Source organism: Lynx canadensis, chromosome B1 (genome assembly GCF_007474595.2).
Source record: "Lynx canadensis isolate LIC74 chromosome B1, mLynCan4.pri.v2, whole genome shotgun sequence".
Lineage (NCBI taxonomy): Eukaryota > Metazoa > Chordata > Mammalia > Carnivora > Felidae > Lynx > Lynx canadensis.
In genome coordinates, this window is record NC_044306.2 from 44,432,090 (window position 1) to 44,448,277 (window position 16,188).

The following is a 16,188-nucleotide window of genomic DNA, read 5'->3' on the forward strand; positions in this document are numbered from 1 at the left end:
GCAAGCTGCCTTCTTTTTTCAAAAGTTTTATCTTAATTCCAGTTAACATACAGTGTTATATTAGTTTCAGGTGTACAATATAGTAATTCAGCATTTCCATACATCACCCAAAGCTCATCACAAGTGCACTCCTCAATCTCCATCACCTATTTAACCCATCCGCCCCCCACCTCCCCTCTGATAACAAATCAGTTTGTTCTCTATAATTAAGAGTCTGTTTCTTGATTTGTCTCTCTCTTATTTTTTTCCCTTTGCTTGTTTTGTTTCTTAAATTCCATGTATGAGTGAAATCACATGGTATTTGTCTTTCTCTGACTTATTTTGCTTAGCATATTACCCTCTAGCTCCATCCATGTCATTGCAAATGGCAAGGTTTCATTCTTTTTGATGGCTGAGTATTATTCCATTGTATATATATACCACTTCTTCTTTATCCATTCATCAATTGATGGATACTTGGGCTGCTTCCATATCTTAGCTATTGTAAATAATGCTACTATAAACATAAGGGTGCATGGATCCCTTTGAATTAGTATTTTTGTGTTCTTTGGGTAAATACCCAGTAGTGCAATTGCTGGATCATAAGGTAGTTCTGTTTTTAAGGAATCTCCATGTTTTTGAGGAATCTCCATATTTTTTTCCAGAGTGGCTGCACCAGTTTGCAATCCCACCAACAGTGTAAGAGGGTTCCCCTTTCTCCGCATCCTTGCCAGCACCTGTTGTTTCTTGTGTTGTTAATTTTAGCCATTCTGACAGGTGTAAGATGATAGTTCATTGTAGTTTTTGATTTGCATTTCCTTGATGATAAATGACGATGAGCATCTTTTCTTGTGTCTTTTAGGGCCAAACCTTTTTAAATAACATAATCCATGTACCTATCTGGGCTTCTAGAGCTCTCTGAGATATTATTATCATGTGATAATTATCAAGCTCTTTAATTCTCTCCCCTTAGAGCATGCTTCTGAGATTATATAGTTTCACCTGTAGTTACTTTATGAAAACCTGCTAATTTCAGCTTTTTTATGGGATATAAGTGAAAGCACAATTTATGCTGCATCTGTGTTTCAAAGGAAGTGTTTCAGTTTAGTTTTATGAATTAATCTAATTTGGTCTGGTATCCCCTAGACAATCTTCTACTTTACTGCTAGAAGAACTGATTTTGTTTGCATTATTGAGAAAACTGGAATTCTGAGAACTTAGAAATTTTTAAAAATTTAAATTAATTAAAAGTGTATTCTGATATTTTTAATGTTCTTTTTCTGCAGTAGTTTTTAAAATAACCGCTTTTTGATATATGCATTACATGCCAATTCCGTGCAATTCAGTGATTTTTTAGTACATTTACAGAGTTGTGCAGCCAGCATTACATCTAATTTTATTTATTTATTTTTTATAAAGTATTTTTTAATTATTTATTTATTTATTTTGAGAGAGAGAGTGTGTGCATGCGCTTAGAGAGGGAGAGAATCCACGCTAACAACATGGAGCCCAATGCAGGACTGGAACTAACCAACCATGAGATCATGACCTGAGTTGAAATCAGGAGTCAGACACTTACCAACTGAGCCAGCCAGGCACCCCTCTACATCTAATTTTAGAACATTTTCAGGGTGCCTGGGTGGCTCGTCGATTGAGTGTCTGAATCTTGATTTCCACTTAGGTCATGATCCCAGGGTGGTAGAATTGAGCCCCATGCTGTACTCCAGGCTGAGCACGGAAACTGCTTAAGATTCTCTCTCTCTCTCTCTCTCTCTCTCTCTCTCTCTCTCTCTCTCCCCCTCTCCCTCTCCCTCTCCCTCTCCCTCTCCCTCTCCCTCTCCCTCTCCCTCTCCCACCTTCTCCCCCTCTTCCTGTCCCCCTCTTCCCCGCTTTCACATGCGTGCTCTCTCTCTCTCTCTCTAAAATAATAATAATCCATTATATGTTATCATTATGTTTTTATGAAAAATAACTATTTTCTCAAAAATATTAATGAAGAAGAATATCATTTTACATTGTTACAAATCTCTTTAATGTCTGACTTAAGTGAAGATACTAGATACTCATATCTGCCTATACATTCAGTCTGTTATGATTTGTTGTTTTGGTTGAAATATATGAAGATGATCTGGCCTCAGGTGCGTAGTCAGAAAGGAATAGTGTATTTTAATAGCCTTTTTAGATAATTGTGGATATATTTCTCTGATATTATACCCATACTCAACAAGTGGTGGGTAAGTTGGAATAGAGAGCCTAAAATCGTATCAATAAACTTTTTGCACTTTGTTACATTAGAATCCGTTGGTTCTGTCTTGCACTTTGAATGAATCTTTTACTTTACATGATTTTGTAATATCATATATTGGCCACTTAAAAAATATTGGTTTTACCAAGTGAGACATATCTTCCAAATGTTGACACATTCCTCTACAGATATATTTTTAAATCATATTAGTTTACATGACCAGTTATTTCATCAGAAAATTCTTTGATTATTGGGAATTTGGAAGACTCACAGGGACAAATACTGGTTTTGCAAAATTCTAATTTTTGCTTGAAAGATCAAATTTTATTATTGGCACAAGTAGTGTCAGTTGATTTCCTTGAAAGAGCAAACTTGCTTTTGAGGAAATATCTGCCAGATGCTCAATTTCAAATAATCATAGGTTTTCTGCCAGTCATTCTTTGAAATATGGTGTTTTGTGAAAAAGTGGCCAGTGACCTTGCAATTCAAACAACCGCACAGGTACTTTTCCTCAAGATAACTGTCACACTTCAGTATGTACTTTATGCATTCTTCTCGTTTTATCACACAGAATATTAAAGACATGTATCCAAGGGTTGAGATTTAGTAAAATTAATCATTTTTACTGCATCATGAAGGACATTAAATAAAACTGGCTTTTTTTTTTTTTTAACTGCCAGTGTGTGGTTGTGAAGAATGTGATACTAGTATAGTTTGGTGTCACTCTCTGGTTTTATTTTTGCTAACATGCCAGCAGTCTTATCTGCAATTGTTCCTGTAGTATTAAGTGCAAATGTCAACAAAGTGAAACAATAATAACATCTTGGTATTATTATAAAGATAGTTTTGACCTTACAGGATCCGTGAGTCTGTGGCCTCTTCCCCTCCCCTGTTTGTATAGCGCACTTTTATGTGTCCAGAAAAGCAATTTGACCAGCACTCATTCATTCATTCATTCATTCATTCATTTTTGAGAGAGAGAGAGAGAATGGGAGAGGGGCAGAGAGAGAATCCCAAAAAGGCTCTGTGTTCTCTGCATTGAGCCAGATGCAGGGCTCAAACTCACCAACCGTGAGATCATAACCTGAGCCGAAATCAAGAGTCAGACGTTTAACCAACTGCCACCCAGGCGCCCCTGACAGGCACTTTTAAAGTCCAAGAAAATATGTTATACATTTTTGGAAGGAAGAAAATATTTATTTAGACACAGATTTGTTTGTAAAAAGTTTAAGACAAGGAAAAGTAAGTTGTGTAACCAAGATAAAAAGTCTGATAATTAGAATTTCTGATTTCCTTTCTCTTAAAACTTGCTGTACTAATTTTAATCATTTGGGAGTGATTTTTTACAGTAACTATTAGTTGTGTAATTGGCTGGTGTTGGATTATATCTTTGGACAATGCAAAGTGTACAAGTTTTAATAGGAGTAATGCTAGGGAACCTGGATTAGGTTCACATTTTTGGCAGAGTATATGTGGATGCTTATGGTCTGAAATGCTTAGTAAGAATTTTTTCTTACAGGTGCCCGGGAATATCACGTCCAATTTTTTAGCAACCAGCCAGAGAGGGCCTGGGTTCATGAAAAGCGAGTACGAGAGTATAAGGGTCATAAACAGTATGAAGAATTATTGGCTGAAGCAACCAAACAAGCCAGCAATCACTCTGAGAAACAAAAGGTAACTGACAACGTATTAACATTACCAATCAAATATGGTTGTTAGGGAACTTAATAATTTAGTAGAATTTTCATACTTAAATTCAGACAGTTGTTAGAATGATTTGTTATTTTAACCTAAGTTCAGTTTTAATAACTTATTTTTATGTTGGTAAGTTTTATATTTCATATAAACAACATTAGAGTACTATTAAGAACTTGAACTCTGCTTAATACATTGTTGGATTCTATTTTGAATTGAATTACTGTACATAAGACTAGAAGATGCTAGTGAAATGTTGATTTTGCCAGGGAATTTTATTCTTTTTCCTATTTCAACATCTTTTCATAATTCTCTTTAGTCTTATTTAGTAAATTGTTTTGTGAAAGTAAAGCTTCTGAAATATTTAGTGAGCACCTACTGTGAGACAGGCACTATTTTAAGCATTTTATGTATATTAATTCACTTACTCTTCATAACAACCTAAGTGAGGTAGATACTATTATTCCTATTTCTACAAATGAAGAAATTGAGACATAGAAAACTTAAACAATGGATTCAGCCAAGATCACACTTGATGGAACCAAGAAATATGTTTGTGGTGGTGGATGTTTTAGAATTAGGACATCAACTCTTGATAATCTATCTGGTTGACATTTTTAAACTCAACTAATTTTAGGATGGGTCTCTTGTGATTCCAAAATTGTTCATATTTTTACACTTTAAAAGCTAAGTTTTATCACAGAGGATTTTAGTATTTTCAGACTTAACATTTTACAGATTTATACATCAGTGTTCCACATATACCATCCCCTCTCATAGTTTCCTTAGCTAATTTTGGACTCCCTCCAGTCTAAATTTTAATTTTTTTTAACGTTTATTTATTTTTGAGACAGAGAGAGACACAGCATGAACGGGGGAGGGGCAGAGAGAGAGGGAGACACAGAATCGGAAGCAGGCTCCAAGCTCTGAGCCGTCAGCCCAGAGCCCGACGCGGGGCTCGAACTCACGGACTCACGGACCGTGAGATCGTGACCTGAGCTGAAGTCGGACGCTTAACCGACTGAGCCACCCAGGTGCCCCAGCCTCCAGTCTAACCCCCTGGAGAATTCATAGTTGCTTTGGTCATCTCACATACTTTTATTCAAAGTTTTCTTATGTGTTTTGCCACCTCAAAGTCTTCTGATCAACAATGATAGAGACCTATGGAAACTGATTCAGGGTTATTTTTTCTCATGCATTGCTTCTTTCCTATGTCATGTCAACCCTCATTTGTTTCTCCAGGTTCTGTCTTTTTCTTCATTCTGCTCCTGTTTGCATTATGGTACAAACTGCCAGCCCAGCATCAAATGCTGACTCTGCCATTTAGCTTTGTTGTGATCTCTGTAGCACCCCTCAGCTTTAGGGTGTCTTTTTTTTTTTTTTAATGTTTATTCATTTTGAGAGAGAGAGACAGAGAGAGCATGAGCAGGGGAGGGGCAGAGAGAGGCGGGATCCCAGCTGACAGCAGTGAACCTGATGTGGGGCCCAAACTCACAAACCGTGAGATCACAACTTGAGGTGAAGTCAGATGCTCAACCAACTGAGCAACCCCGGTGCCCCTAGGGTGTCTTTTTTTTTTTTTTGGATTGAGAGAGGGTGGAAGTAAGTTAGGGGCAGAGAGAAAAAGAGGGAGAGACAGAGAAAAGCAGGGCTCACCTGAAGCGGGACTCTGGTTCACCCAAAGCAGGACTCGAACTCACAAACTGTGAGATCATGACCTGAGCTGAAGTCGGACGCTCAACCGACTGAGCCACCCCAGTACCCCTACGGTGTCTTTTTTTTTTTTTTTTTTTTTTTTTTTTGAGAGAGAGAGGGTGGAAGTAAGTTAGGGGCAGAGAAAAAGAGGGAGAGAGAAAGAAAAACAGGGCTCACCTGAAGCGGGACTGTTTTTCACCCAAACCAGGACTTGAACTTACAAACTGTGAGATCATGACCTGAGCTGAAGTCAGATGCTTAACGACTGAGCTACCCAGGCACCCTAGGGTGTCATTAATGTTAGTGCTTTATTGGCCTCTGAAAGTAATCGTTCTGTAATCTTTCTTCCCTTTGCTCTCTTTATTACTAGCTTTTTATGAACATAATGTGAGGAGATTGGCTCCCTCTTTGAGGGACTTATCCAGCAGAGTGGTCAACAAAAGATACATAAAAGAGAGTAGACCTGCATATCATCTGATGCTGATACTGACTTACCAAAGTTAAGGAGTTAGAACATTTCATTTGTTTTACTGAAGAACCTGAAGATATTTACATTACCTGGAGAGATGACAGAATCACATGGGAAATATATATTGGTTTAAATGTACCCATTAGATTAAAGCGTATCCGATAATGCCTGTGTCTTTTTTTAAAGATTCGGAAACCCCGACCTCAGAGAGAACGTGCTCAGTGGGATATTGGCATTGCCCATGCAGAGAAAGCATTGAAAATGACCCGAGAGGAAAGAATAGAACAGTATACTTTTATCTATATTGATAAACAGCCCGAGGAGGCTTTATCCCAAGCAAAAAAGAATGTTGCCTCCAAAGCCGAAGTTAAGAAAACACGAAGACCAAGGTCAGTGCTGAATACTCAGCCGGAACAGACCGATGCAGGTGAGGTGGCCTCCTCACCATCAAGTACTGAAATTCGGAGACAGAGCCAGAGGCGGCACACAAGTGTGGAAGAGGAAGAACCACCTCCTGTTAAAATAGCCTGGAAAACGGCTGCAGCGAGGAAATCTTTACCAGCTTCCATTACAATGCACAAAGGGAGCCTGGATTTGCAGAAGTGTAACATGTCTCCAGTTGTGAAAATTGAACAAGTGTTTGCTCTTCAGAATGCTACAGGAGATGGGAAATTTATCGATCAATTTGTTTATTCAACGAAGGTACCTCCTTTGTTTTGTGGGTATTTGGGGGGAACAGTAATTAATAAGTAATCAGCTTTGGCATTTAAAAAAACCCCACAAACAACACGAGGTCATACTTTAAATACCCTTTTGTCTGCTGAATTTGAAATGTATAATCAGTTCACTGTGTTTAAGAGGGGGCAAAAAAGGCAAAAAGGCTATGTTTTCCTTCTTTTTTTCCCTCTTTTGAATATGCCCATCTGTACTAGATTAATCTTGGGCTGTTCAGCCAAAATTGAGCTTAGCTCCCTAAAGTTGTGGGAAAAAACTGGGCACTTTGCCTGTTTCTGCATGTATAGTTAATTTTTCTTAGCCTCAAATTGTGCTTCTTATTAAATTATTTTTGTCAGTTATCTGAAGTAACCATTGTAATAATGTATCTTGCTGATCTCTTTGGTTGCACCAGCAATTTTGTTAGGTTCATGTTGGCTTGGGATAGTTAGTACATTTTAGAGAAATTCCAGAACTGTGTTTGTTCTATAACAATTAACTGTGGTGATAGCTTGGGTAAAGGGGTGAAAATACCTCTTCAAACTGAATACCTTCATCAGCCAGCCCTGAGCTTCCATTTAGGGTACTTATATTTTAGCTTTTAATGTTTATTTATTTTTGACAGGGAGAGAGAGACAGAGACAGAGCATGAGTGGGGGAGGGGCAGAGACACACACACACACACACACACACACACACACACACACACTCTCCAAAGCAGGCTCCTGGCTCCGAGCTGTCACCACAGAGCCCGACACGGGGCTCGAACTCACAGACTGCGAGATCATGACCTGAGCCGAAGTCGGACCCTCAACCACCTGTGCCACCCAGGCACCCCATTTTGGCTTTTAGACTTTAAAACTGTCTCCTGACATTTGTTACGTTTACTGCGTATTGCTCTTCACTGTCCTCCCAACCCTTCCCACAGTTGTGGACTTGTGAATTTGAGTTCGTGTCACTTCATGGGTGTGTGCTTTTAAGAACTTTGTGCTTATTTCCTAACGTTGTCATATGCACACTAAAGTAAATATAGGTATGTTTCATCGGTGATATTTTTTCTTTTTTTTTTTTCCAAGTTTTTATTTAAATTACAGATAGTTAACATACAGCGTAATATTATAATATTTCAGGTGTAGAATTCAGTGATTCATCACTTACACACCTGGTGCTCAAGTGATATATTTTTCTAGAGTGAAGCATAAGGGTTCTTTATTAACTTGTTTCTGACTAGAGGTTCAACTGATTTCGGTAAGACTAAACTACTTGGAAAAACTTAAGTTGGTCTCCACTTGATTCTGCTGGTAGCTTTGAATGGCAAATGAATACTTTGCATCTTTTTTTTTAATGTAAATTGGCTTCATTCTTGGAGCTAGTTTTGATCTGCTTTTGGTACAAAAATCAAACTTTGTCACACGCCCCCCTCCCCCCCCAAGGAGTGCTATTTAAATGAAATTTGAGATAAAACTAATCTTTTAAAAATGAAGATCTTAAAAATATATATATTTACAAATCACTCCTTTATTCCATTATGTTAAAAATACCTAAAATTGTACCTGCCTCTCTCTGCTCCAAATTGCTTATTGGGTACACATTGTGGTCACCGTGAATGTCAGATTTCTGTGCCTAAGGACATTCTTGTCTTTCAAGATGTGTTGACATTTTTATCTGTATATTAGGGTACTGTACCAAATGAAAATGACTTGAGTTCTTTTCCTATGATAGGGATAAATGGAGAGGCTATTCAGACCAGAAAACATTTTGTTTTGATAGAAAATTGATACAGATTCTTTTTCTTTTTTAATTTTTTTTTTAACATTTATTTATTATTGAGAGACGGAGCATGAGCATGGGAGGGGCAGAGAGAGGGAGAGACACAGAATCCGAAGCAAGCTCCAGGCTCTGAGCTGTCAGCACAGATCCCAACGCGGGGCTCAAACTCACAAACCACGAGATCATGACCTGAGCCAAAGTCAGACGCTCAACCCACTGAGCCACCCAGGAGCCCCCAGGTTCATTTTTTAGTGATATGCATCATATGGAGTTAGACAAATAGTTGTTCTTTGTTTATTTTTTACGTAATCTCATTCTACATTTTAAAAGACATCCTGATGGGGCGCCTGGGTGGCGCAGTCGGTTTAGCGTCCGACTTCAGCCAGGTCACGATCTCGCGGTCCGTGAGTTCGAGCCCCGCGTCGGGCTCTGGGCTGACGGCTCAGAGCCTGGAGCCTGTTTCCGATTCTGTGTCTCCCTCTCTCTCTGCCCCTCCCCCGTTCATGCTCTGTCTCTCTCTGTCCCAAAAATAAATAAACGTTGGAAAAAAAAAAATTTAAAAAAAGAAGACATCCTGATGACTTCATAAAATTGCTCTGATAATGGCTAAGATGATAAATTAACTCAAAGACCAAGTAAAATTCAAGCAAATTATGAACATCTTAAGCTGTCTTTATAAGTCAATGATGCCATTTGCTAGTAATCAACTATTTTTTTATTTTTCCTTATTTTGAAGGGAATTGGTAACAAAACGGAAATAAGTGTCAGGGGACAAGACAGACTTATCATTTCCACACCAAACCAGAGAAGTGAAAAGGCAACTCAGAATATATCATCTCCTGAAGCAACATCTGGTCCTACAGGTGAGTAATGAATGAAAAATATATGGACGCATTTTGAGGTGTCATAATTTTGTTTTGGTATAAAATGGTAGCTGTGTTCCTAAGAAACTTTTAGTTACCAAATCAAATTGTATTTAAAAAATTAAATTATAAAAGCAATTACTTCAGTAGGAAAGAATGGTTTAGGAGCTAGGGAGCTTTATTCATAGTAGGATATTTTTCCTACAGGAATTTAAGTAATAGGAGGGCTCTGTACTTAAAAGAACATAGTTATGAAATCTGTACACATTTCAGTAAATGCACCATTTGATTATTTCTCTTTGCATGAGAGTTAACAGCTTTACTTTTCTAGCACTATTACACATCCTTAGACCATTTCCTCCATCTCTTATTAGAAACTAATTAACAGATGCCTGTGCTTTTTTTTATTATTCTTAAGTATGCTTAGATGTTTGGAACTAGGGGAGTAGGGCCTAACTCTCCTATTTTAATCTGTTCTCTGCTTAACAGATCCCATTAATTGAGAACCAAGCTATATTATTCTTGCTTAAGGGAGAAATGCCTAGGGGCACCTGGGTGGCTCAGTTGATTGACTGTCTGACTGCAGCTCAGGTCACGATCTCACAGTTCCTGGGTTCAAGCCGCACATCCGACTTCGTGCTGACAGCACTGAGCCTGGTTCGGTTTCTCTGCCTCCCTCTCTCTCTGCCCCTCCCCTCCTTGTGCTTTTGCTCTCTCTGTCAAAAATAAACAACCATTAAAAAAAATTTTTTAGGGGCGCCTGGGTGGCTCAGTCAGTTAAGCGGCCGACTTCAGCTCAGGTCACGATTTCGCGGTCCGTGAGTGCGAGCCCCGCGTCGGGCTCTGTGCTGACAGCTCAGAGCCTGGAGCTGGTTTCAGATTCTGTGTCTCCCTCTCTCTGACCCTCCCTAGTTCATGCTCTGTCTCTCTCTGTCTCAAAAATAAATAAATGTTAAAAAAAAAAAAAAACTTAAAAAAAAAATTTTTTTTACAACATAAAAGAGAAATACCTATATTTAGTAAGATTGTGCCTTTTGAATGGTCAAAGTAATTTTATTAAGGGACTGACTTAACTAAGATCATATAGTTTAACTGAGTATCTGGTGGGTTGGTTTCTATAACAGTATTGCTGATTCATATGGTCATCAAGAAAAGAGTTAGATTGTCAACTGGTTTGGTCATTTGGAATCTTAGTTTAGGAGAAAGAAGTTTGTTTCATCTTGTTCTTTTAAATGGTTTTTGGAATGAAATCAAAGAATGAACCAAGTAATTTTATAGAAAAGGATTAAAGTCTTGAGAACTAAGGTAGTAGCCTTCAATCAGTAGTAACTCAGGCAGAATTGAGATGGAGTGGCACTAAAGAGCCAATATTTTTTGTAAGGGAAACTTTGAGTAAGATTCTTACTATTATAAGAGCTAAATAAAAGTCATTGTTTGAGAAAGAAGTTGGGGTAGCTCTCTTAAAATAAATGAGGGGGGCTATAAGACACGGTGAGGTGGTGGCAGGGAGATGGGACAAATATTGGATGGAGCATACTAAACATTATACCTTTATCCAAAATTGAGTTGGGAAGAGAAGTTGGAGTAAGGAGAGTGAAGTCCAGAACTTGTATCATTTCAAAATACTATATAAAAATGAAATTATGGGGGCGCCTGGGTGGCTCAGTCGGTTAAGCGGCCGACTTCGGCTCAGGTCACGATCTCGCGGTCCGTGAGTTCGAGCCCCGCGTCGGGCTCTGTGCTGACAGCTCAGAGCCTGGAGCCTGTTTCAGATTCTGTGTCTCCCTCTCTCTGACCCTCCCCCGTTCATGCTCTGTCTCTCTCTGTCTCAAAAATAAATAAACGTTAAAAAAAAAAATGAAATTATGATTTTAAAGAAATGAATAAATGGACTTAAAAGATTTTGCATTAATTAGCCATAATTGAAAACATTTGTTCCCTTCTTTGAAGATTAAAAAAAGTCTTTGGTGGGAGGTACCTGTGTGGCTTAGTTGAGCATCTGACTTCGGCTCAGGTCATGTGCTCATGATTCACGAGTTCAAGCCTCATATCAGGCTCACTGCTGTCAGCCTGTCAGAGTAAAGCCTGCTTTGGATCCTCTGTCTCCCTCTCTCTGCACCTCTCTCACTTGCACTCTGCCAAAAATAAATTGAAAAAAAAAAAAAATTTTTTTTGCCTCGGCCTCCCATAGTTAGGTATATCAGTTTTCTTATTTTTTTTTCCAGTTTTGTTATCTTTTAAACTGTTGGTAATTTGTCTGAATTTAAGTGTGATACTTAGCTAGGGGGATCTTTATTTAAATATCTATATTCTAATTAGGGAGAAAGTAATCTTCATATTAGACTGATCTTAAATATTATACTTTTTTAATGTTTATTTACTTTGAGAGAGAGAGAGAACATGAGCAGGGGATGGGCAGAGAGAGAGAGGGAGAGAGAGAATCCCAAGCAAGCTCTGTGCTGTCAGTGCACAGCCCAACTTGGGGCTTGATCCCATGAACCATGAGATCATGAGCTGAGCTGAAATCTAGAGTTGGACGCTTAACTGATTGAGTCACGCAGGCGCCCCTATACTTTTATTTTTAATGGAGCTTTTTTTCCCTTCCCCTCAGCTACTGAACATTCATATTGTCTTCTTCCTGTAAGATTTAAGTTCTGCTATGATTTCTTTCTTTTTTTTTTTTTTTTAAGTGAAAGGTTATACTGAGTTATTCCTTAGGCAGGTACTGTATTTCGGTTGTAAATTAATGAGTGCTCTAAAGCTTTGACCTTGGTTTAAATTTGGTTACCAGCTGTGGTTGATGAGCAGATTTTGCCTTTTTAAATGACCATTTTGCTTCTTGTGAAAACAACTTCAGTAGTTGAAAACCGAGAAAAGAGACTTGATCTCTCTTCAGAAACCAATAGTGTCATCTCAGTTGGTGTTAACTACTTAGGGAGAATTCTTGGGCCTTTTCCTAGTAAATTTAGAGGATAGATAGAGTATCTGGTACTGCTAATTTCTGTGTTTTGAAGAATTGTATTTGCATTTCTAAGGTATTTTCCAAATTCAGAGATGATCACCTCCTCTCTCTTAGGACTTAAACATAGTACTTTTTAGTGGTTTTAAATGTAGTAGAATTTATGTGTTCTTTGGGTAGCCTTCAGAACAATTTTAAGAAGTCATGTTGCCTTATTTTCTCTAAGATAGATCAAATACCAAAATACCATTTGTACTTGATGGAACAGTTAGTTATGTTGACATCCTTCAAACAAGTAAAGCTTTTTGTTTTAAGCAGTTCTTATTTCTGGGATACTCAGGTGACTGTGAGGGTAGGAGATCTGTTGTCTTGGTAAACATTTCCTTCAGTGTAAGAAGAGTGAGAATGAAGGAAGGAGCCAACACCTTCATTTGTGACTTCTCTGGTAGAGATTAACCACAGCTGAGAAACAATATATTAGTGTCAGACTACCTCCTCCTTCCTCAGAATAGAAGTAGTGGGATCCTTCTTTGTTTTGGCTTTGAACTAAGGTGAAGGAAACCATGTACACACAGACAAGCACAATGAAACCACAAAATATGAAGGTAATGTGGAAGGCTTTATTGAAGTAGCTTCTGCCTGCTTTGATAGGAGCTTTCCCCTGTGGCAAGTGAAAGGTGATTATTGTCTAGGAAGGACCATTTGGGTCATCCAAGCACTGAGAAGGTGGAGAACAGCTGTGCTGAAGGCGTCATTCCTTCTCAGGATCACAGAATGAATCATTCCTGACTTAGTGTTCTTTCAAGTTTTGGTCTTCAGTCTAAGTTTTATCCTTTCCAAAATGGGGTCCATGTGAGTTCTTTTCTGTTTACTTCCAGAGAATTTTACTGTTTAAAAATTAATAGTTTCTGTTGTACTATTTAACATGAAAAAACTTGCTAATTTGTTTCAAATAGTTTTTCATGACTAATTCTAAGTATAACAATTCCTTGACATCCAAGTTAATGATTTGGTTTTGGCCACACTTTTGTCCCTTTACTGCTTTTTTCTCCTTTGTTGTTAATAATATAACAGTAGCAAAAACTTATATAAGTGCACCAGCACTGTTAAGCATTTTACATATAGAATCAATTTCACTCATTTGTTAAAAATGCTAACTATGTAGCACTGATTAAATTTTTAATGATTTATAATTAAAAGACCGAAAGTAAAAAACAACAACAAAAGTGATAAAAAAGCAGGGGATTGGGCCAGATCTTAGTTACATAAATGTCTAGTCATCCTTAAGTGAGTTTTTATTTTTTGTTTCTTTAAATCACCTCTTAGGCTCAGTAGAAAAGAAGCAACAGAGAAGATCAATTAGAACTCGTTCTGAATCAGAGAAATCCACTGAGGTTGTGCCAAAGAAGAAGATCAAAAAGGAGCAGGTTGGCTTCCTACATGTAGAGAGTTAAAACATTGTATTTGTAAATGTTGTGGCTTATATGGTATCTTAAAAGAAAAAGAAACTTTCCCCACACTGGGTTTCCTTTTTTTGGACTATTCGTATGCTTCTGTCCTGGTGAGTTCCAGTGCCCAGTTCTAATACAACCATCCCTGTGATTCTGCTTCAAGCATTTTCACAGAACATAGTCAGACTACAGGAGATGGGAAGCCAGTGGTACAAGACTCTTAAAGAATTCCTCACATTTATTTTGAAATTTCTGTTATGAGCAAAATGATTTCATGTTTTCACGATTTTTATTTGGAACCATCACTGAGTCACCCCTGCCCTTTTAAATTTTGATTTTTTGTTTAAGCTGCTGGTTTGTATTGTTTTTATTTTTTAAACAAATCAAATTAATTTAACTATGAGAGTTATATTTAAGACACAGATAATCATAGATGATCTGGTTTTTCTGTTGGTATCACAGATTTTTTGGAATGTTATTTTCCCAGTGGAATGGCACTCACCTGTGATTGGGCTATCAGAGAAACACTATTAAAGTAAAAACAAAAAAGAGGAGGAACATTTGACTGAAAGGTATTAAACCAGTGTAACCAATATAATAATATACATATTAAATTACCTTTTTCAAAGAAATTTTAAGAAACCATTTTTCCTTTAAATTAAACTCACAATAAGAATTTTTCTTAATTTTCTAAAGTAGAAGAATACCCATTTTGTATAGCCCAGACAGCTGCTGTTAAACAAAAGAATTCTGGATAGAATTTGTTCCAATAAGCTTTATATTTTTAAAACCACTTAGTATGGAAGTGTGGACTTTTCTATTCAAATTGTTTCCTTCATAATTTTAAACTTCCAAACTTAAAAGGTAATTTTGTGGGTGCTCTATGGTATCTCCAAGCATGTAAAACAATTTTCCCAGAAACATTTAATTAAAATTTAAATAATGTACTAATTTGTCATTCATTTATCATAATTAACTTTCATACTTAGGAAATTATATTCCAAAAAATCTTTCTAAGCTCTTGCAAATCTATAGCATTCATTAACAAAACAAAGTTGTGATTTTTCCAGCTGGTTCCCAAATTCTGTGACCAGTCAGTTTAAAATTAATAAGCAGAATGAGTATAAAAAGTGGGACAAATTGTTAATGCCACTGTGTTAATAGTTAGTAGTAGAACAATACCAGTGATTGTTTTAGAAGATTTTATATTTGTATTACTAATTGTATCTTATAAAAGCGCTTCTGTTGTATGTTTTTTTACCTGTTGTAAAAAAAATAAAAATTTTTTTTAAAAAGCTTAGAACAATCCTTAAATATTTACAAAATGTGTTTCAACATGCATATCTCACCACATCTTAAAGAAACATAAAATTCAACTCATAGCTAAAACAGGAACTCCTCCAAACAGCATCCTTTCTTTAATTCCAATGGTTCAGTCCTCAAATTACCACGTGTTGTACATATACATTGGCAGAATAACTTCTGATCTCGCTCTCCTAATGTAGGATCAAGACACTGTTCATAAGACACTCAAGAAAGTGCTTTTGCAATATCACAAACTTATTTTCTTAAGTTTGTACTAGCAGCAAAAGTATTGAGCTTCCAGCTGTATGGAGCCCTGTAGCACTCTCTACAGAGAGGGTCCTGATTCCCAGCAACTTAGCTGTGAGTGCAGGCGCGGAAGGGTCTTAAAGTGGCGTGAGTTACATTAACCTGAGTATCATAGTAAGTAAAAATTTATCCTAACGTCTTTGGGGCGGGAGGGGTTTATAGCAACATCGGGGCTGGTTGCAGAAACAACCCCTCTCCTGCCTCCCAGACACTGAGAAAAGGATTCTTGTTCTCTTCATATACCAAGGGAATGGTGGGAAAAGTCTTTGCTAGAAAGCATGTGGCTGTGTGTTGTCACTTGGTATTCAGCACAGGCAGCTAGGATTTAAACCCTCCCTGACCTTGAGACAGAACTTTACCCAGAAGATGGGACGGAGTTCAGGTTACAGATACATTAATCACTCATCATTATTTAGATTGATGGAAGTATTGTTTTTTCCCTCTGTTAATTAAAAGTGAAAAAAATTCATTGTTAATGGTATATTTTCTGTCCATACAGGTTGAAACAGTTCCTCAGGCTACAGTGAAGACTGGATTACAGAAAGGTGAGTTATTATAATGTTGCCTTGCATTTCCTCGATTAAAAACCAAATTTTAAGAATTACTTATTTGTACTTCATGTATTTTTGTTTGTCTCTGTAAATCACTGTTGTTGCTCTTCAGTCAAAAATTTGTGTGAAATTGAAGTATTTCCTGGCGTGTGCGTGTGTGTGTATGTGTGTGTGTGTCTTTTAGAG

The 16,188-nt window shown here is 37.4% G+C and overlaps 1 protein-coding gene across 6 annotated transcripts in view; it reads left to right on the plus strand.

Moving 5' to 3' along the window:
• Positions 1 to 16,188, plus strand: part of NSD3 (nuclear receptor binding SET domain protein 3) — a 119,253-nt gene that overhangs the window by 57,561 nt on the left and 45,504 nt on the right. For all 6 annotated transcript variants that reach the window (XM_030312600.1, XM_030312602.1, XM_030312601.1 and 3 more), the window contains exons 5-9: positions 3,744 to 3,898; positions 6,270 to 6,785; positions 9,304 to 9,430; positions 13,716 to 13,816; positions 15,951 to 15,996. In XM_030312600.1, coding sequence (XP_030168460.1) covers positions 3,744 to 3,898; positions 6,270 to 6,785; positions 9,304 to 9,430; positions 13,716 to 13,816; positions 15,951 to 15,996 — 945 coding nt within the window. The remainder of the gene's footprint in view (positions 1 to 3,743; positions 3,899 to 6,269; positions 6,786 to 9,303; positions 9,431 to 13,715; positions 13,817 to 15,950; positions 15,997 to 16,188) is intronic.